The following is a 21,230-nucleotide window of genomic DNA, read 5'->3' on the forward strand; positions in this document are numbered from 1 at the left end:
GCAACAATGACATTCACTTCTTACCTGTAGAAGGTTTTTCTGGAATTATTCCGGCTGCAAATGAGAAACAAATGATACAAAATGACTTAAACAGTATTGTAAGATCAATCCGTGCAAGTAAGTTTGTTGCATTCAGTTTTTCCTTTGCCTATTTCTTATTCCTACCGTAATTTTGCTAAGTTACTGGATCTGATTTCTGAGTTGAATGTCTCTGAACATTATTTCGATGCTATACAAAATAAAAAGGTAAAATAAAGGCATACGATTAATGTTATTACACTCATTAAATTTTCTTGAGGAAACAATTTGAAAAACACGAGACTACAGACTGGCCATGGATTAATCATACAAGTTAACCCGCAGGTAATCTGGCTTACATTTTCAATTAATTTCTGTTTCACCTATCATACCTCCTTTGAAGCACCTTTTTCTCACTGCAATGATCTCGCGCCTGGTCAGAGCTCTGCTGTACACCTGTATACACGATAAGCGACCGCGGAAGAATCGCTTTCCACGCCTGGTTGAGCCCGCGCGGGCTGGTTTGTTAGTAAGAAGCTGAACTCGACCAATGATCCTACGTAAGACTGGCCTGGCATTGACGTACAATGTGACAATACCAGAAAGGAAATCGTACGAGAATCCTACGTAAGTCCAAGTCCTGGGCTTAAAGAACCTCTTTCGAGTCACGACAGGAATTTTCTTTCGTCTGTTTCGGCTGACAATGAGCGCTTCAATTCGATCCAAGCCGATGATTCTTAACCCAACCCCCACTCCCCGTGGATCGTATTGGAACACCGGCCCTCCCCTTCCTTCATTGTACACCCATGCTATGCAAGTGATTGAACGTCTGGTGTCCAGTCTTCCATTATTTGGGAACTCTATGTAACTGTTAGGACTGCCAGAGAATCGCAATGCTGTGTCCGGTTTGCCGTCAGGGCCTGGAGCGATATTTACACTCGAAAGCTTTCCTGGAAGATTCTTGGTAGGGCTGAGGTCACGTGCACCAGAAGTAGCGTCCAGTGGGTACACGGCCACCAAGTTACGGATAGCTGTTTGAACAGAGGACAAAAATATCTTACACATTTTCTCAAAGAAACGTTTTTTTAAGACTCTTACAACTGTTATGATGATATAGAAAAAAAAAAAAAAAAGAAGGAAACGAGACTTACCCGGTGTAGGTTTGGTAACAGGTAAAATTGGCTTTGTGGGTTTGACTTTACCTGAAACAGAAAATACACTCGATAAGAACTTGTCTAAAATGAACATTTACACTAACATTGTTTCAAATAATTTTGTTTTAATTCAAACATTTAAAGCATTTTCTTTACGAAGGGACTCTCTTCAAGACCATAATGAGGCGCTAGAAGTAACAATACTTCCAGTAAAATCGACTGCACCAGAAAAGAGAGACACTCTATTGCTCTTAAAATGTTGACTGGCGACTCATTCAGACTGATTAGAGATACAATTTTCGAAAAAACAGTGTAGAGAGCGGGAAAATAACTCTATTTTCCTTGAACAAAATTTAAATTCAGATTAAATAGGTCTGCTACAAACCTGGTCGGAAGCAGCTCTTTCTCGCGGCTCGGATTTGCCGGCTTGTCAGGGCTTCATTGTAAACTTGAACACAAGTTATTTTCCCCCGGAAGAAGCGACGATCTCCCTTTCGTGCACCCATTCTAACGGGATAATTGGTGGCAAGCTTTATTCTGCCGAGATTTCTTTCAGCTGAGATTTTGGAATCCACGAACAAACGTGCGTACCCAGTGTTCTTATCGTATGAAGCTGCAAGCCAGTTCCAAGTGCCCGGTTTCACTCTGTTCGTAGCCACAGGCCGTGTAAACTTCTTGGACCTTTTCACAAAGCGTGCGAAGAGAACATTCTTTCGAACCATCCAGAAATGCACTCCAAATCCTTTGGGATTAAAATTGAAGATCGGTCCAGCGCTCTCCGGGTTTACATATGCAAGAATGGTTATAGAATCCTTTGCATCCAATCGTCCGTTGTTCGGAAACTCGATGAAGCTATCGGGACGACCTCGGAACTTATAAGCACTACCACGCTGGCCGTCAGGACCTCGGGCTGGTAAGGCACCCACGATTTTTCCCGGACGGTTTTTCGTTGGGCTTATATCTCGGGCACCATATTTAGACTTCAAGGGGAAGAATGCCATCGCAGGAGGTAGAGCTGGTAACATGCAACAACAACAGGATCATTTTCAGAGTACAAAAAACTTTAAAACAAGAAGATAAAAGGCTTAACAGTCTGAAATGCGGACGAAGTGCGGGAGGTTGGAACGCTACTGAATTGGTCATACCGTGTTTATACCAAGATAAAAACCTTCCCTTGCCAGATGAAGACATTATGTTTGGATTAAATTTTATAAAATCTAGACTTCAAAATAGATCAGTTCAAATAAGAACTCCTGGGTGGTATCCGTCGATTGCTCTCCTACCTGGAACAGGGGCTGATGGTGGTCTGGTGGGAGTCGGTTGCCCTGGAAACAGAATAAAAAACGTTAACCCGCGATATGTATGGTATAAAACAACCAAATGCATTTCTGTGGCTAACACTGCGCAAAAATCAAAGTAATCTTTAGTATTCGAGTATGGAATACGTGATCGAGGTGCTTTAGAATCCTAGGGTATTCGAGTCGCGCACAATACCCCGCGCACACCTGGAGTATTCGTCTTGACTATGCTCGAATACTTCGCTGGTATATTTTTAAAAGTACACTATGCGTGTCTCGTACTCCTAAAATATTCTGGAGTATTGCAGCACACCGTATCTTTAAAAGCTATTGTACCGAAAAAATGTGTCTGGTTACTTCATATTCTATAACTTAGCCCACATATCTACATTCCCATCCTACTTGAACTTAAGAATTTAAATTAAAGCGTGTGTCCTCAGTCTTCACTGTTAAGACTGACAGAGATAAAATATTTTTGAATTTAGCGTAATGGTAAGTAATTATGTTCATGGCCTTTCTCAAATCCAAGACTATGAGGATGGGTGAGCTGAAAATAATGGTTTAATTGCAGCTGGGAATGAGCAGCATCAGGACAAAATGTCAGGTTGATTGTTGTTCAATATTCAATTGGTTTAAGTGTATATCTTACGTCGAGGTTGGTGATTAGTACCTGGTTTAAAGCAAACATTCTGTACATTCTTTATCTGGGGCCCAGTCAAAGCATCGCTGTAAACTTGAAGACACGTGATACTGCCACTGAATGGTCGCCGACCACGAGTCAACCCTCCAAGCCTAAGAGGTTTCTTTGTAGCAAGCCTGATCCAGCCGAGCTTCTGAAAAGCAATGGGTCGAGAGTTCCGCCAAATAGTTCCCATTCCCGTTCGCTGGTCATAGGTGATGGCTAAGTAACTCCATTGTCGCAAGGTAACTCCCCGTCGTCTTGTTTTTACAGTTTTAGTTGGTCGACCGTTACGGCGGACAAAACGAGCGTACAAAATATCCGGCGATCGAATGCCGAAAGTCACCCCTCTCGGTCTGAACTCAATTATTTTCCCTGGCGCGTCCGGTTTGACCCAAGCAGTCACTGTTATGGAATTCTTGGTGTCCAGTTTCCCACTGTTCGGAAACTCCACATAGCCGGTCTTAAATTTCGGGAATTTGATGGCTCCACCAGGCTGACCATTAGGTCCACGAGCGGGTCGAACACCATATATTAGTCCTGGGCTGTTCCTCAGGGGACCAATATCTTTTCCTCGAGTCTTTTGGTTCAGTGGGAAAATAGCAACAGCCTTCGGTGGTTCTGTTGATACAGAAATTTAATAAATTCGAAATGGGGTTAAACGTGAACTCTGGAATCATGTGCGATATGTTAATTGCTCATGTACTTACTTGGTTTCTTAGTGGGTTTTTTCGGTCCCCGTTCACTGCCTCCTGCCTCTGCGGGAGAAAACAAGAGAGTCATATAAAAATCTGACACTATTCATCTTACTAAGAGTAATGTGCGTTTTTATGGTGATGATTAGAATCCAACATGTGTTTATGAAACGACAGTCGTTTGGTAACACTCTTTGTTGCTAATATTAGGAGACTCACTTTTAGTCTGCATTGTACTTACTTCTTCCACTAATTTACCAATGAAAAATGTTACGTCACGTCATTGGGCTACAGGTTTGCCCATTTTTGATAGACTGTCTGCTGACACTCCTTAATTTCTCCTTAAAAATTGCCTCTGAAATCAGGAAAGGCTTACCAACCTGCGCATGCTTTATCTTTAATGCGTTTCACTGTAGTTCCCAGGCCTCTAAAGTTGGTCTTGTACGAGTGCTGAGGATCTTTAGCTACTGTGAGAATCTCACTGAGATCAGCATTAGTTCCAACGCCGATACTGAAGATATTTACTCCCATAGCAACAAGCTGTTGTACTGGGCCAAGCACTCGGTCAGACGATTTACCCGCAGTTAGGTAAACCAACGTTTTCTTGCCCTTGCTAGCGGGAAAGAGCCGCCTTAATGCAAGGGTCAACGCTTTTCCTGATAGGCGTGCTCCACCGTCGGGCTGTAGCAGGCGGGTGATGCGTTTTATTTGCGTCGGCTTGTTAAACTGACCAAAACTTATCTTGACTGTAGGGCGATACGAGTTCGTAATTAAACCAATCCGGACATTCTGACTGGAGACAGTAAAGGAATCCACCAATTCCAAGACGAATTTCTTTATGTAGTGGAATACTTTCTTAAGGCCGCCGGCTGCGTCGATTACGAAGCCAATGTCCATCTTTACTTTGCACACTGTAGAACAATCGATGGTTTTTTTTAATTCATAGCATTGTTTAAATAATTTCATAATTACGTCTCAGCAAAATTTGTCGTTAAGTGATATTAACGTTTAGTCTGCTTGGTTTTACTTGTCCTGGCTTTTTTCCACAAAAACCATGTGCGAACAATATGTTGGTATGTTTAGATACATAAACAAAGCAGGATCTTTGGTAACTATACTACTGTTAGAGGAGAAGGCTACCAAAAGCAAGGGAATGCGACGAAATTAATTTTTGTAAATGAAGCTGAACTTAAAAGTTGAATCACAACTGAAGAGAAAAAGAAAACAATAATATGACTTTCATATATTCTTAACCGAATAATACCTTTGTTAGGCGCTGTTGTGGCGGCAGGTCCTGTTGTGGGGCCAGATGGTCCGACTGGCCGCGTAGGAATAGTTGTTGGTTTCTTCACGACAGTAAAGCCTCAAATATAAAAATGAAAGCAGTTATTTCATGTAGAAAGTCGTTTTTATATTCTGCGTTACAATTTAATAAACTAGTTCTTTCACTAGGTTATCGTTTTGACACAAACAAGACGTAGGAACAGAACAAGTGCAAGCATTTTAGTTTTTTGCGTTATAAGGACACAGCTGTTAAATGACAATAAAAGTTGATGCAAAGCAAAGATAGGAAAAGTTAAAGATCGTGGAACGTTCCCTTGAAATGCTGGATTATCACGTTACCTGGTGGAATGGTGATACAAGGCTTTCCGGTTGTTGGCTTTACACCTCCAGGCTTTGTTGAGCCGCTTTTTGGCGTTGTTTTCGCTCCTGGGCGCATGACACATCCTGGACCTCCAGGTCCACCCGGTCCTCCAGGGCCTCCTGGGCCTCCAGGACCACCCGGTCCTCCGGGGCCTCCTGGTTGACCAGGTGGAGCCGTTTTCGGGCCTCCAGGACCGCCTGGACCACCTGGTCCTCCTGGTCCCCCGGGTCCTCCAGGTCCTCCGGGTTTTCCTGGAGGAGCCGTTGTAGGACCATTTGGACCTCCTGGACCTCCTGGACCCCCAGGGCCTCCTGGTCCTCCTGGACCCCCTGGTCCCCCAGGGCCCCCCGGACCGCCAGGACCACCAGGTGTTCCTGGGGGTTTGGTTGTGGTTTTTGCAGGCTTTCCAGGTTTCTTTGTTGGACCACCTGGGCCTCCTGGACCACCAGGACCACCAGGTCCACCAGGGCCACCGGAACCTCCGGGTCCCCCAGGTCCACCCGGAGATCCTGGTCGCTTTGTTGTTGGTCCCCCAGGTCCTCCTGGACCTCCAGGTCCGCCGGGTCCCCCAGGTTTGCCTGAAAAAGAGGAACGAAGTATGATAGTATTGATAGTTCACTTCCCGTCATTGTCGTTGTCAAAGGTGTATTGTTAAAAAAAAAATCACAAAGTGATAATTTCTCTAAGTTTTGTCATATTAAGTTTTTCTTTTGTCTTCTCCGCGGTATGCGATTTCGAGGTATGCATCTTTGCTTCTCTTAGTATAAACGAGTCGTTTTGAGTAAGCGCACTCTGAAAGTAACGTGCAACGTGCTGCCGTTGTTGGAACCCTCACATGTGTATTTACCATTTATCAAATTACCTATTCCACTGTCATTATCATTAATTTTACCATTATGATTATGATAATAGTCAGTAACACTTTTATGATTATTAGCAGCCCTTTATTTCTTTTCTCAATATTCTGTGATCTGACCTGGAGCTTTTGTCTTGGGTGTTTTTGGCGTGGTCTTCGCTGGTGGCCCTCCAGGCCCACCCGGTCCTCCTGGCCCACCGGGTCCACCAGGTCCTCCAGGACCACCAGGACCTCCAGGGTTTCCTGGTGCATACTTGGTAGGTTTGGTTTTAGTACCAGGAGGTTTCGTCTTTGGTCCACCAGGGCCCCCTGGTCCTCCGGGTCCTCCAGGTCCACCGGGCCCTCCTGGTCCTCCTGGCCCTCCTGGCCCACCGGGAGATCCCGGGCGTTTCGTTGGTTTCTTCGTAGGAACTGGTTTTGTTGTTTTTGGACCTCCGGGTCCCCCGGGACCTCCAGGACCCCCAGGGCCTCCAGGACCTCCTGGTCCTCCTGGTCCACCAGGGCCCCCTGGGCCTCCAGGACCGCCTGGTTTTCCTGGTGGCTTAGTCGTGGGTGTTGTTTTAGGTACTCCTGGTTTTGGTGGCTTTGTCTTTGGTCCTCCTGGGCCTCCTGGTCCGCCTGGTCCTCCAGGTCCTCCAGGACCTCCTGGTCCCCCTGGTCCCCCAGGACCTCCAGGCTTCCCAGGTGGTGGTTTTGTGGTAGGCCCACCAGGACCTCCTGGTCCTCCTGGGGAACCTGGACGTTTTGTAGTGGGACCTCCAGGTCCTCCAGGACCTCCTGGACCGCTAGGACCACCTGGTCCTCCGGGGCCACCTGGCCCTCCAGGGCCACCTAAAGTTCAGAATAATTTAGTGAATATTTTGTGCTGTATAATGTATCGCATCTTAAAAGCCAAATTGAATGGAAGAGACATGAACTACCGATATCAGCAAAGGAAAACACGTTAAAACCTCTCCAGTTTCTAGGAAAGTAATGAATAATATTTGAGACATACTTTCGCTTTCATTGCTCATCACCTCATAATCTAATATCTTGATAGTGTTTCGATGCATTTTTCAAAAAATTGGCCATCGTAATTCCATCTCGATTTTTCTCAGCTTTCAATTAATGTTTACTAGCTTTAGCAAAAGATTTAAAACACAGCAATTCCCATAGATGAATGACTAATTGTTCTATCGAAAACACATTAAAGTGACAGCTTAGCAATTGCATTACTCCCGCTTGCTTCACCGTCACGGTTTATTTGTTACCTGGTGTTCCTGGTCGTTTAGTTGTTGGTCCTCCTGGCCCACCAGGGCCACCGGGTCCTCCAGGGCCTCCTGGACCCCCAGGTCCCCCTGGTTTTCCTGGACGCTTCGTTGTGGGTCCTCCAGGACCTCCTGGACCTCCAGGCCCTCCTGGTCCCCCAGGTCCTCCAGGCTTGCCAGGTGGCTTTGTTGGCTTTGTTGGTCCTGTTGGTCCACCTGGTCCTCCAGGTCCTCCAGGTCCACCAGGTCCACCAGGTCCTCCTGGACCTCCTGGACCTCCTGGAGTACCAGGTGGTTTTGTGACTGGTGTTGTAGGCTGTCCTGCTGGCGGCCCTCCAGGTCCACCTAGGATTTATCGAAAAAAATACTTGATGTTTAAGATTCACGTTTCTTATCAAAAGGTTGTAAATGGATCCTTCTGACTCAAATCTGAGTTTGTTAGGAAGGATAAGCTCTTGGTGATTAGATCATGTTAAGGAGGTTGTGTTCGACATGTGATGTTCGTTGTGATACTTCAGAAGAAACTTACAAGATATCTAAAAAACTGTGCTAAAACTAAATTGTTCGCTTTTAAAAAATGTTGATACTCTAATACTGTCTTGATAACAAGTGCTCCGGTTTTAATTGGTCAGAACTTTGCAAAACTAACGCAATTCGCCAGGTCGTATGACAAATATGAATTTAAAGTTGTTAACAGTCGCATCATATTCGAACATTAACGACAAAGACGAAGAATTCAGTCCAACAGGAGCATATAATATACTGCAACATTTTAAAATTTGCTGGCTCGTTGATAAAAGCTAAAAATGTGTCATGGACTGCAGATAGTGTTTTGAATTGCACACAGCTCCCATTGTACCTGGCCCTCCTGGTCCTCCAGGTCCTCCAGGCCCACCTGGTCCTCCTGGTCCTCCAGGACCTCCTGGACCTCCAGGTCCTCCTGGCCCTTTTGGCCCCCCTGGTCCACCTGGTGTACCTGGGCGTTTTGTTGGTTTGGTTGGTTTAGTTGGTACACCAGGTCTAGCAGTTGTTGGTCCTCCCGGACCTCCAGGTCCCCCAGGTCCACCTGGTCCACCAGGACCCCCAGGCCCTCCAGGTCCTCCGGGTCCACTCGGCCCTCCTGGTCCACCTGGTTTACCCGGGCGTTTTGTTGGTTTGGTTGGTTTAGTTGGCACCCCAGGTCTGGCGGTTGTTGGTCCTCCTGGACCCCCAGGTCCACCGGGTCCTCCAGGTCCTCCAGGTCCGCCAGGACCTCCTGGTCCTCCGGGTCCTCCTGGACCCCCTGGTCCACCTGGGCGTCCTGGGCGTTTTGTTGGTTTGGTGGGTTTGGTAGGCACACCTGGTCGTGCAGTTGTTGGACCACCTGGGCCTCCAGGACCCCCCGGGCCTCCAGGTCCGCCTGTTGAAAATAGAACAATAACTTTTTAAACGACATATTCCCATAAATATTATTCATTAACTATTTAATTCATTACGACCCTTACATTCTTAACGTCCGTAACATGATGTGAGCTTCAGGTTTCTTAGGCGGTACTGTTATAAAGGTTTACTATTTGGCTGGTTTACAGCTGGTTTGAAGTTACATTATCTATATATGGAAATCGTGGCAGCTGCACCACGGCCAATCAAACGGAATGCAGATTATGATTAATTAAATCACATAATTAACAATTTTTTTACTTTCCTGTACCACAATTTGTCAGCAAAACAGCAAGCTTAAGCAAGGATTCTTAAAAGGCAAAAAAACCCTTTAAGTAAGTGTCACCCTATATTCATCAAACGTGGTATGACATGACTGCTGAAATTGAGTTCAAACGTTCGTCTAAGATCTTTTTAATACTATCATTTAACTTTGATTTCCTTATATTTTGTTCGTTTAACGTATAAGAAGACTCGTTCCGTATCACAAACCTGGTCCTCCTGGGCCACCGGGTCCACCAGGCCCCTTAGAGCCTCCTGGTCCGCCTGGAGTGCCCGGTTTCCTTGTGGTTGGCTTTTTCGTCGGCACACCTGGCCTTGGAGTTGTAGTCTTGGGACCATTTGGACCTCCAGGTCCACCTGGACCTCCAGGACCACCGGGCCCACCCGGACCTCCTGGGCCTCCTGGACCGCCTGGGGTTCCGGGGCCTCCTGGTTTTCCAGGAGGCTTTGTAGTAGGTCCTCCAGGTCCTCCTGGACCTCCAGGACCACCAGGTCCTCCTGGTTTTCCTGGTTTCTTTGTTGTGGGACCGTACGGACCGCCAGGTCCCCCGGGACCACCTGGGCCACCCGGACCTATGTAAACAAACCATGAGACAGTAAACACGAGGAGTTTTTGATAACGATTGATAAAATGCAATTGATGTCTGCTGTTGATAGGATCAGTTTGTTTTGTCTTCCCGAGAGTCTCAATGTTTCCTGAGACGAAGTCTTCCAACTCTCTGGAGAAGAAACTTACTGTTTCCCGAGGGAGCAGACACTAAGTACTCTGTTCTACATTTAAAGGATGAACATTGTGGATTAGCAAAAAAGGAGCGTTTATAGTAGTACAACTTCACTTTTTGTAAACACCGCAAATGTACCTTTAAAAAACCGTATTTTCGTAGTCCTTCTGCTCAACCAGTATTCGATTTCGTCTTTCGATAAAGCAGACGAGCGCTGCTTTTTCGTCACAGGTTAGTCCATCGTGATTTTAAGAATTGGCGGAGAGCTAGCGACAAATCAAAATTTTCTGGAATCCCCGAGGAGTTAAGATAACAAAGCTTAAAAAATATCTCGCTACAATCACCACCGGCCTAAGCGACGCTCTGATTACGTGAAAAAACCTGAAAAATGATCGCATTTAATAAACGTATTCGAATCAGGATACAATTTTGACATTCTGTCAAAATTTAATTTGAGCGGGATACATTTTGATTAATCCGGGCTCACGTGATTACCAATCAACCAATCACAATCTTCTTTCGAGCAAGGGAAACCGCAGGCGTATAGCAATAATCAATATTTCTATGGCGCAAATCAACATGAAGATATACTCAAATGCACGTTACATTCTAAGTGACACATAAGAAAAAAATAATTAGGAACAAACATTGTGAACGTACAGAGGGTTAAAAGTAATTAAATACGGACAACCGAGTGTTTAATAACCAAGATGGAGGGCACGAACCCAGGACACTATCGCCCTCTTTAAGTAGCAAATTAACGTTTAACAATTAATATCAAGATCAAAACTTCTGTTACAGTATGATGTTATTGACTAAGATATTATTCATAAGTCAATTAAGACGATATCATTGACACATTACCTCCCGGCCCTCCTGGTCCACCAGGTCCTCCAGGTCCTCCTGGGCCACCGGGTCCTCCAGGTCCCCCAGGTCCCCCTGGTCCTCCAGGGCCATTGGGTTTCCCTGGGGCATAAGGAGTTGGTGTCGTCTTCTTGGTTGGTGCTCTTGGAGATGCTGTTGTAGGACCACCAGGTCCACCTGGTCCTCCTGGACCACCTGGTCCTCCAGGTCCTCCAGGACCTCCTGGACCCCCAGGCCCTCCAGGGCCACCAGGTCCCCCAGGGCCTCCAGGACCACCAGGACCTTTTGGGCCTCCCGGACCTCCTGGTGTACCCGGTTTCTTTGTTGGTTTAGTTGGCTTTGTTGGTGTTCCCGGACGGCTTGTTTTGGGTCCTCCTGGCCCTCCGGGTCCTCCGGGCCCACCTGGTCCACCTGGGCCTCCAGGACCTCCAGGTCCACCAGGCCCTCCAGGTTTCCCTGGCTTCTTTGTTGGCTCAGTAGGTTTGGTAGATTTTCCTGGGACGGGCGTTGTCTTTCCACCAGGCCCTCCGGGACCTCCAGGGCCTCCAGGACCTCCTGGACCTCCAGGACCTCCAGGCCCTCCAGGGCCTCCAGGTCCTCCGGGTCCTCCAGGTTTACCAGGTCTCTTTGTTGGTTTTGTTGGTCTTGTAGACTTTCCTAGGAAGTAATTTTACATAAGCGTCTTCACCGCATGAACACATACGACATTTATGGAAGAAATGTTGTGCAACGGCTACAATGGTGCTTCCTTCTTTTGTAACTACGATATCCATTTTATTTTCGTATCTAAACGACTCACATTGATATCATCAAGAAAAATTTGGTATAAAACAATAGTTGTAATAATTGTTATGATACAACGAAGTTGCCGGTCTCCATTACCATCAGTTGGTAAATTAACATCTCGCTCAAAACTATAACGATCATAATATATCATAATTTGGCACTAACATCAATTGGCAGCTTAGGTGCATGTCCATAGAAAATGTAATATTCACTGACACTATTTGTCCTAATCCTTGAATTATTTTTTTCAAAGCTTCCATAGTAAGCTCAAGTCGTACCTGGTTTCTTGGTTGTTGGTCCGCCTGGTCCACCGGGACCACCTGGGCCTCCTGGGCCGCCAGGCCCTCCTGGACCTCCAGGTCCCCCAGGGCCTCCAGGCTTACCTGGAGGCTTTGTTGTTTTCCCTGGTCTTGGGGTTGTCTTTGGTCCTCCAGGTCCACCGGGCCCACCTGGACCTCCAGGACCACCTGGTCCTCCGGGACCTCCAGGGCCACCTGGGCCACTAGGTCCTCCAGGTCCGCCGGGTCCTCCAGGTCCTCCAGGTCCACCTGGTTTACCTTTAAAAGCGTGAATGAGATAGCATCAGGCGGTGTTATGATCAAACTGTGTAATAGAAAGATGGGTTGTGAATTCCTCACCTGGAGGATTTTTCGTTGGCTTTGTGGTTGTACCAGGTTTGGGCCCTCCAGGACCTCCTGGGCCGCCTGGTCCACCCGGTCCTCCAGGCCCACCTGGACCCCCGGGACCACCAGGACCACCTGGACCACCTGGTTTTCCAGGTTTACCTGGGCTGCCTCTTTTCGGTGTTGTCTTAGATACTGCAATAACAACATGCGAATTGTTAGAAGTCCATCAGTCAATCTTCAGATGCATAGGATTTATTACTCAAGAGTATCCTTTCTAATGAACGCTTTCCGCTCTACTATCTTTTCGCCAGAAAGAAGGACAGTTGAGGTTTGTGCGTCATATATTCTATCCAAGAGATCGATCACATGATATGAGTAACCTCTACAGGTTTAAAGCTGTAGGTTTTGAAACGAATCCACTCTTGCATGTCAAGGGACTAACAAGTGTAAATATTAGAAGAATTGTAGACTACTATTTGACATTTTGAAGGGTACCATTTAGCTCAACATCTTCATACTAACCCGGTTTTGTAGGACCTACTGGTTTAGTTGGTCCGCAAACACATGGCTGAAGCTTTGAAACTGACAGAGTACCACCCGCACCTAAACAGCAAAAGGTTAACCATTAAACAGGGTATATGACAGATTAGATAAGTTACGTAATGTTCAAATTACAGAATCAGAAAGAGGTTGAAGGACAACATCCTCTTCTCTTTCTCCGCCGTGGGCAAGTACATGCTGTCGATGAGTAAATCCGTGTTTTTTGCTTTTTTCTGTCCACGTAAGACCTTGTGTGATGAACGTGTTTTGGAGAAAAGTAGGAGAGGTAATCGGGAGCTCAAATTTTTGGAAGCTTATAATAGGTCAACACATCCAACGGTATAAGACCCTTATAGAACATTGGTTATTTTTAAAATTATTTCTAGATATTTTTTACTAAGGAAGCACAAAGTCGACAGGTATTGTGCAGTGTGATTCAATGAATATAACTGTTATCCAGTTTGAACATTTCATTCATAGATCTACAAATGACCTCAATGTTGCACTCCGCTAGATGATGTACGTCTGTGAGCAAATATGTAAAAAATATCGACTGAGTTGAGACTTTGACTCCAATCAATTTTTTTCTCGCACGGTGAGTTCGTTTGGTGCTTAAGCTCGTTGAATACTTACTCAAACAGATCGCTTTCTTAAGATCGTTTGTGATGTACTGTATCTGCTTAAAATCCGACGTGAAAACGTGCGTCTTGTCAGGATCAGTTGCCATCGAGTCCAATTCCTTTGCGTTGAAGTACCTTCCCACTCCTACTGAATAGATTGTGATACCGTTGGCTCGTAGTCTCTTAGAGATTCCATGTACGTCATCGATTGAGCCACCATCAGTAATAACCACCAGTACTTTACGAGCTCGAACACGTCGGCTTCTCGTGAAAAGCCTTCTGTTGGCAAAGCTGAGAGCCCGACCTGTTCTCGCTCCCGTCCGTGGATAGTAGATTGGCCGGTTGAGAGCCGTGAATAACAATGAGTTACTCTGATATCTGAAATTACCGAAAGTCAATGATCAAATTCTACATCTGTCAATTTATTTTAATTTTTTCATAGAAAAATTTTTTTGGAAATAGGAGGGCCAGAACAGGCATTAGATAACTTCCACTGCTGTCTGATGGATAAGTATTATCCACCCTTCGAAATTCAAAGATGGGAAACCAGATATGTAAACTTTAACAAGGAGGTCAAAGATGATCGCTATTTCCATTGTAAGGGGGAATCTGTCATACCACTTTCGTTCGAAACAATCATTCTAAACGTTTCAGTTTTCCGTGGAGTGATTGAACTGAATATCAACGAATATTTCAAAAAAAGTCATTCAATTTGGATATCGCGACCAGTGAGTTCAGATTTCCCATCTTATACTGAAAAGCAGCTTGATCACAGTTATAACAGCGAATACATCATTGATTTAAGGATATATTTCACACTAGCTTTAAAGTATTTCCTACACTAGTTTTAAACTATTTCCTACAGATGATAACATCACTTTTTCATGAGACAACCAACCTTCGGAAATTAAATATCATCTTCGGTCTTGTTCCATACACAGTTAAGGACACTCGGGTATTTCTTTTGGAAATGGCGAATCCCATCGTCAGTCCTCGGACAAATTCGATTAGTTTTCGGAAGTTTCCGACACCGTATCTTTCAACGCTTGAAGAACCATCGATTAGGAAAGCCAGATCTATTTTGGCGCTACAAGCTGAGAGGATGTTAATGCAACATAACGCTGGTTAGATTAAGCGATGTCGTAACATAAGTGTGTGTAAACTGAATTGTGTTTATTTGATTATGAGAAGTAAAGTGTCAACCCAAAGCTGGGAGTGATTTCAGTGATCTAAATAGAACCCTTCTCCATTGTAAGGCCAAGGTAAGAGTGAATTTGTATTGAGCGAAAACATCGATCACGCAGTGGATCAGTACAAAATTGAACGATATGCACAGATTGACCCGGTGTTTTAACTGCTAAGTCTTCCTTAAGAAAACACTATTGCTGACTATGAGTTATATGTCACAAATGTTTATGACTAAAATAGCACTTTGCGATTTCTTGAAGTATTTGAAGTATTTCTTTAAATATAAATACATGACAGATGTTGTGTTAATATTTTGGATTTCTTTACCTTGCGCTTTTGTTGGCTTTGCTGCAAAATGGACACAAAAAAAAAAGAATTAGTCATTTTAATATAATCTCATATGTAGACAGTTTAATTTAATTTGATTTAATATTACGGTGTGATCCGACTGCTAAATGATTTTCCCAATAATCCTATCTTGTTTATCTATGATATGACAGCAGTAGAGATGTCGTGATTATACATTCCATGACATTAACACTTTGGTATTACTTACGACAAGGTGGACACATTCCTGGAAGCACTGTTGGAGAGACTGCAAATGATTGATTTGTAGGATTGTAGATGTCATCCTTTTGTCCTTTGTTATCAGGTGCGTGTTGTCCCTGATGGTCATCATCGTTGTCATTTCGTTCATCATCATCTTCATCGTCTTCGTCTTCGTTGTCGTCGTCATCATCATCATCATCGTCGTCGTCGTCGTCCTCGTCATCTTTATGTTCTTCATTTTCAGCCATCCGATCAGCTTCTTTCTCTTGTTCCACGGCTTCTTTCTCGATTTCATCCTTGTAATTTGGCTCTTCGGAGGACTTCTGTTGTTTCACATTTTCCTTATCGTTCTCTTTAGTTGGTGTAATAGAATTATTCTCTCGAACATGGTCATTTTCGTTCTCTAATATCAACTGCGTTGTCAGCGGATTCGAGTCATTTTTTTCTAAAAACTCTTTATTTTCGTCATCATGTTTTCCAGTGCTGTTGTAGAATTTGTCTTCATTCTGTTTAAAATCGTACCCGGCAAAGCTCTGTTCCGTCCCGTTGAATTCATGGTAGTCATCTGCGTCTGAAATAAAACCCTTCGTTTGTGGTGAAGCATTCCTGTCAGATCCTAGTTGGTCCCAAGAAGAGACTTTTCTAGTGGAAGCTTTTTCTGATGTAGGACGTGCCTTGACTGGGTTTGCCTTGCCATTCTTGGCAGCAGGTCCGGGATTCGCGTAATGCGGCGAAGTTGGAGCCACTTGAGGCTGAAAGCTCGGTACAGCTTGGGACTGGTAATTAGGTGGGTATCCTGGATAGTTAATGTAACCTTGGAAACCCTTATAACCACCAGTGTCAGGGACACACGGTGGTTTATCTGAAAAAGGAAGACGGAAATATAGTATTTGATTAGAATATGTGACGAGATTCTTAACTCATCTTCTCGTGGCATACGATAACTGGATGATGATATGTGTACGAGGCAAAGTATGTTTCTATTGCGAAATGTGAATAGAGTGAGTTGAGGTGGGGAATATGAAAAATTAATGCAATGTAAACTGGTTTAATTTATAACTAACCTGGACAAACCATGTTTGACGGACAACATGGCATTGATGAATACGCATATTGCTGTCTTGGAACACCCCAGGCTACAAATTGAAACGAAGGAAGCTTTAGAGTTAGTCACTTCTTATTCACTTAGTGTTCTTCTAACCAATTAAATGCAGATCATCGCAAAGCTGATGGCGGTAAAAATTAAGCCTGGGAAAAGTCAGGCTCGAATGGGATCCAAACCAAGGACTATTCTGCGATACTGGTGTAGCACAGAAACTGACTGACTGAAACTAACTGAGCTAAGTTTAGGCTCTATTTTAGCTTGTCAATTGTGATTTCTAACCTCAAAGACCTCTCTCTTTTTCCGTGGTTCAGATGTTTGCTTTTCATATATCCTCTAATTCAATGGAAGTTAAGTATAAAATGATACACTTTACTCATCTAATGATTTTCGTACCCAAATTTTGCCTCTTCACCGGTTGTTCATCCTCATACTCATCCTCGTCGTAGTCTGTAAACAAATCATCGACTTCTCTGTTATTGAAATTTCCACTGCTATCGTCACCCCGGCTTGCCGATGTGGGCGTCGTTTTCCTTCCGTTAGTTTCTTTCCTGGCGTTAGCACTATCATCACTTTTGTTCCTATCGTCTTTATTTCCATTTTTCGCTTTGTTCTCCTCATCATCATTTTCTCGATCATTGGAATTTCCAGAGCCAGAGCTTTCGTCAACCTCCTCCATGAAGTCAGGTGTTCCAGAGGTCTCATGGCTAGGGGCTGTATCGACAGGTTTGCTTTCTAGGTCTCCTGTGCCATCATCCTTTGGTTCCTCTGTCACGTCCATACGACCGTCGTTCGCGCTGCCCTCAGCCGAGCCTTTGTGCATGACGTCGGGTGTTAATGGAGACATTTCAGTCCTTTCAGGTCCGGTTTTCATTGTTTCATTCGGCATTTCATTCACTTGGTTGGAATCTGTTATACTGTAGCTACTGTTGGAAACGTTTTGTGCGTTTTCGTAGCTGTCTTTGCCAACATTTGGTGCGAACTGGACGCTATTATTTGCAATGCTTTGAGTGAATTCGTAGCTATCATTGGCAACGGTTTGCGCTTTGTCGTGGCTATCTTCGGCAGCATATTCAACGCTATTATTTGCAACACTTTGTGTGAATTCGTAGCTATCACTGGCAACGTCTTGTGCGTTTTCGTAGCCATTGATGTTAGGACTTTCCACATACTCAGTGCTGCTGTTGTTAGGACTTTCCATGTACTCAGTGCTGCTGTTGTTAGTACTTTCCACGTACTCAGAGCTGCTGTTGGTCGGACTTTGCATATATTCATAGCTGTCATTGGTCGGACTGTGCGAGGTCGCTTCTAGAGAGCTATCTGGATCAAATGATCGGTCATTTTCCTCGGACATATCAGCCACGTGATTAACACCTTCATTTGTGGTATACTCCGTGACGTCACTACTGTTTTTTTTAGCGTCCACGTCACCTATGTCTCGTTTTTCACGGACGTTAGACGCGGAGTGCTCCGACAAATAAAAAGACTTTGATTCAGTGGCTAAGCTCTCTGCCTGCCGCTTTCCCACAAATGAAGGTTTTAAATCCTCCACTGTGTTTGGCTCGTAATACATGGGTCCATAATTGTCTTGGCTGTACCATTCTTGGGCAAAAGAATAGTTTGCTACGAGAAGCAACAGCGTGCTTCGTAGCAGTAATAAAATAATCATCTCAACCCTGCAAAAAAAAAACGTATTAATGAACATCTTACGATTTTTCCATTCTATCTCTTCAGCTCAGAAAATACAAGCTAAACACAGGGACACATTTTGTGTCTAAAGTTTATGTCTTTGGATCGAGACGACCAATGAACGAAGCGTTTATGATAACATTTTTATATCGCTGTGTTTCAAATGTGACTTCTATAAATCGAAAATCGTCTCCTCTAAACCATTTCAAATACGTCTCTTCTTATTATTTCTTTCTTTTGAAAGTTATGTCTCGGTCCTGACTCAAACCGTACTCACGCCCTCCATGCGGTAAGGTGAGTCCTCTTGCCACTACATGCCGCCCATTAAGATAATTATCAATCTTAGCATAGCAACAAAACACGAGGTAAAAAGACATGGCATTCTTTATTCTCGATGGAAAGGTGTCAAAGTTTTTCATTCAAGGTAAAAATCTAACTCCAAACTTTGTTTTTTTTGTACTTTGCCAAACGTATCAATCACCATCAATTACTCAACAGCTGTTAATGATTCTTTAATATTTTTATACACAACACTTCTTACAGTGTGCCGATTGCGTCACTTTGCAGTACATCAAACTTGTCTCCTTACTTGTGGAATATAACACCTCAGGTTGTTCCACCTGTTAAGATTTCCCTTTGAATTCAAGAAACCAACTTGCTACAAGTAGAAAGATCCCGACTGACCTGTAGGTCTTTCGTGGTTGAGCTTTGGAGTCAACTTTATTTCTATTTTTAACTAAGTATGATCACTTCCCGGCAGACTCAAGGTTTGCGATGGCTAATTTTTGTCATCTTTCTATATCGGTAAACTTAAAGTAAATCATCATTACAGCATAAAATGCTGATAGGTTTTTGTTTGTTTGTGTTAATGTAGATATCTTTTTTGACATTAACACACAGGTTCTCAGTTAGGAGAAAAACGATACAATCTTATAAACGTCAAGGTTAAAACAGGTAATTATCTCGAATCCTCACAGAATTATGTCACCAGTGAAAATTAACTTCATCCTTTCACTATCAGCTACCAGAAAAATCCGAAAATTCACTTTGTAAAAAAAGAAAATGATAAAAGGTGCCACATTTAAGTACTGTAGGATTACCTCCACAGACGCAAGAGTTCAGACAACATTTCTCAGTTCTATCATTGACTTTATAGGTCACAGGGTTAAATCCCAAGATACAGTTAAAAAAGAAATTGTGTCTAAGATAGAACCTTTCATGCATTGAATTTCATGCAAAATAATCATTTCAAAACTGATCCAGGTTGAATAGACTTAAAAATCCTTAATTTTTCAGAGTCAATAACGGTCGAGAGCTTACGGATCAATTCTGTGTCAAACACCAACTGAAACAGATCGGAGAAAATGTATTCAATTATCCTCGTCATATCCTTTGGGTATCTGAGGCTTCGGAGTAGCTCAGAATAGGAGTCCGGCTTTTTAAAGTCTAAACACGGCTGGTCGACCTGAATAACCGCCCATGGGTAGAACGAAAACAGACTACAATGGCAGTTAGACATCGCTAGGGTCATCTCATTTCTTATCCTATCAAATACGCTTTATAATGGGAAAACTCTACACACGAATATAAAACAAACTCTATAAGACTAACAATGAACTGTTCAACAGAGGATGTTTCTATTTTCCTTATTTTTTCTTTTTTTTTTGTCTTTGGCCTGATAACGTAAACTTGTCAAAGGGTTCAAGGTCATCCGTTGTCAAAAAGTCAAAGCAGTGTTTTTATTGCCATATTAATGATAATTTTCCTGTTTCCTTGTTAAGAAAAGAAAACCCATAGTTTAATAGGGATTTATAGAATATTCAGCCGATTGACTTTTGCTTCTTTCTTGATCGCTGATCTTATTAAAATTTATGCGTGGAGAGACGAAACAAAAGAAGCGAGGATCTTGAGGATGTTGAACCTCAATAGCACAATAGCTTTGATGAATATAACTCGTTAAAATTACAGTCGAGGAGGACTATTCTACCTTCATATTCGAACTCTGTAATCAGCCAAGCTAAATCATTTTAAATTCTTTACTTAAATGAGCAAAAAGCCTCTTACCCTTGTCTTTCATTAATGTGCCAGTTTGGGGGGCTGCGCTCTTTTGTAGAGAGATCCTTGATGTTAAGTGTAATACAAGATTTACAAAACGACAACTGAAAAATTCATGTCGGTCATGTTATGGTCACGTCACCAGTCTGTAAGCACTGCTCATGCCTTGGATTTCACTGTTATAAAATAGTTTTTATAACATAACTGGTATGTTGAGAAACGTTTTCGTATTATCAACTTGGTGATGGTTACGCCTTTATTGTCTTCATCTGTGCACAAAGAGGTGAAAGACAAAAATGAGAAGCAGCTGGACAGTATTTTGCTAATTTGGTATCAAACAGGCCTCTTCTTCTTCAGATATCGTTGTGTTGTTTATAAAAACTATCATTTTGTTTTTGGTGGTTTATTTTAGTACCAGCCTTGAACGAAATAACACGGAAAGCCCCAAGTTAATTTTTATCAGTTCCTCTTGAATGTGAAACCACTTACGATATTTGAATATGAAGCGTCAATAAATTGGGCTTATTATCACGAAGTTTTTTTTTATGAAAATCACCTTTTAAAGCCTTTGATTCTGACCCTGACACCTTCAAACCACCAAATGACCTCATTAACATATATTTAAATTGATTTAATTCATTTCTTGAGGTCCGAAACAGCGCTTTAGTTTCCGGCGAAGGTAGACAGAACTTATCCGGGGCATTGTATTCACTCGCTGAAAAATCTCTTCCAAAAAGGAACAAAGATAAAAGAAATTCCAAAGGAATGTTATCTTCTAACAGATAAGAGATAATTTTCAAAACTTTTATTGCAGTGAATGATGTATAAAATAAAACAGTGTAAGATCTAACTCAGATACTTTTCTGCAAATTAGTTCTTAAATTAAACGTTTCCAATGTGTCTTTCCTTTTAATAATCTTCGTTTTTCCAGTTATGCGTGAAAGAATAGCCTTTGAACCTTTGAACAGCAGTTAATACAAAACTCTTACACGCATTACGAACCATTGTCTTATGGTCCGTTTCGGTACCATGTTAAAATTATTATGATTTATGGAAACGGCTGGCAGTTTATTTCTTCATGCCATATTCAGGATAACGCATTATTAAACAAAGGTGAAAACGAAAATGGCTGTGCCTTTATAAAAGCCATGAAAACGTGTTGAAAAGCGTGTTTTATGCTCTACACGCATAAATTA

General features: G+C 43.2%; 1 protein-coding gene across 1 annotated transcript in view; it reads right to left on the minus strand.

The window, feature by feature from the left end:
• The window catches only part of LOC113680999 (uncharacterized), a 43,338-nt gene extending 23,220 nt beyond the window's left edge, over positions 1 to 20,118 (minus strand). Inside the window, exons 1-26 of the mRNA XM_089188639.1 lie at positions 20,044 to 20,118; positions 16,687 to 17,966; positions 16,525 to 16,550; positions 16,253 to 16,346; positions 15,196 to 16,050; positions 14,967 to 14,987; positions 14,350 to 14,545; positions 13,465 to 13,829; positions 12,814 to 12,894; positions 12,304 to 12,483; positions 11,944 to 12,222; positions 10,880 to 11,536; positions 9,504 to 9,866; positions 8,452 to 8,991; positions 7,596 to 7,937; positions 6,466 to 7,176; positions 5,468 to 6,067; positions 5,109 to 5,207; positions 4,225 to 4,755; positions 3,860 to 3,907; positions 3,141 to 3,770; positions 2,456 to 2,497; positions 1,558 to 2,187; positions 1,170 to 1,220; positions 411 to 1,049; positions 25 to 54 (exon numbers count right to left, since the gene is read on the minus strand). Coding sequence (XP_089044765.1) covers positions 25 to 54; positions 411 to 1,049; positions 1,170 to 1,220; positions 1,558 to 2,187; positions 2,456 to 2,497; positions 3,141 to 3,770; positions 3,860 to 3,907; positions 4,225 to 4,755; positions 5,109 to 5,207; positions 5,468 to 6,067; positions 6,466 to 7,176; positions 7,596 to 7,937; positions 8,452 to 8,991; positions 9,504 to 9,866; positions 10,880 to 11,536; positions 11,944 to 12,222; positions 12,304 to 12,483; positions 12,814 to 12,894; positions 13,465 to 13,829; positions 14,350 to 14,545; positions 14,967 to 14,987; positions 15,196 to 16,050; positions 16,253 to 16,346; positions 16,525 to 16,550; positions 16,687 to 17,959 — 9,283 coding nt within the window. The 5' untranslated portion in view covers positions 17,960 to 17,966; positions 20,044 to 20,118. The remainder of the gene's footprint in view (positions 1 to 24; positions 55 to 410; positions 1,050 to 1,169; positions 1,221 to 1,557; positions 2,188 to 2,455; positions 2,498 to 3,140; positions 3,771 to 3,859; positions 3,908 to 4,224; positions 4,756 to 5,108; positions 5,208 to 5,467; positions 6,068 to 6,465; positions 7,177 to 7,595; positions 7,938 to 8,451; positions 8,992 to 9,503; positions 9,867 to 10,879; positions 11,537 to 11,943; positions 12,223 to 12,303; positions 12,484 to 12,813; positions 12,895 to 13,464; positions 13,830 to 14,349; positions 14,546 to 14,966; positions 14,988 to 15,195; positions 16,051 to 16,252; positions 16,347 to 16,524; positions 16,551 to 16,686; positions 17,967 to 20,043) is intronic.
• Positions 20,119 to 21,230: the final 1,112 nt, after the last annotated feature.

This window comes from Pocillopora damicornis, chromosome 12, assembly GCF_964200805.1.
Source record: "Pocillopora damicornis chromosome 12, jaPocDami1.2, whole genome shotgun sequence".
Classification (NCBI taxonomy): domain Eukaryota; kingdom Metazoa; phylum Cnidaria; class Anthozoa; order Scleractinia; family Pocilloporidae; genus Pocillopora; species Pocillopora damicornis.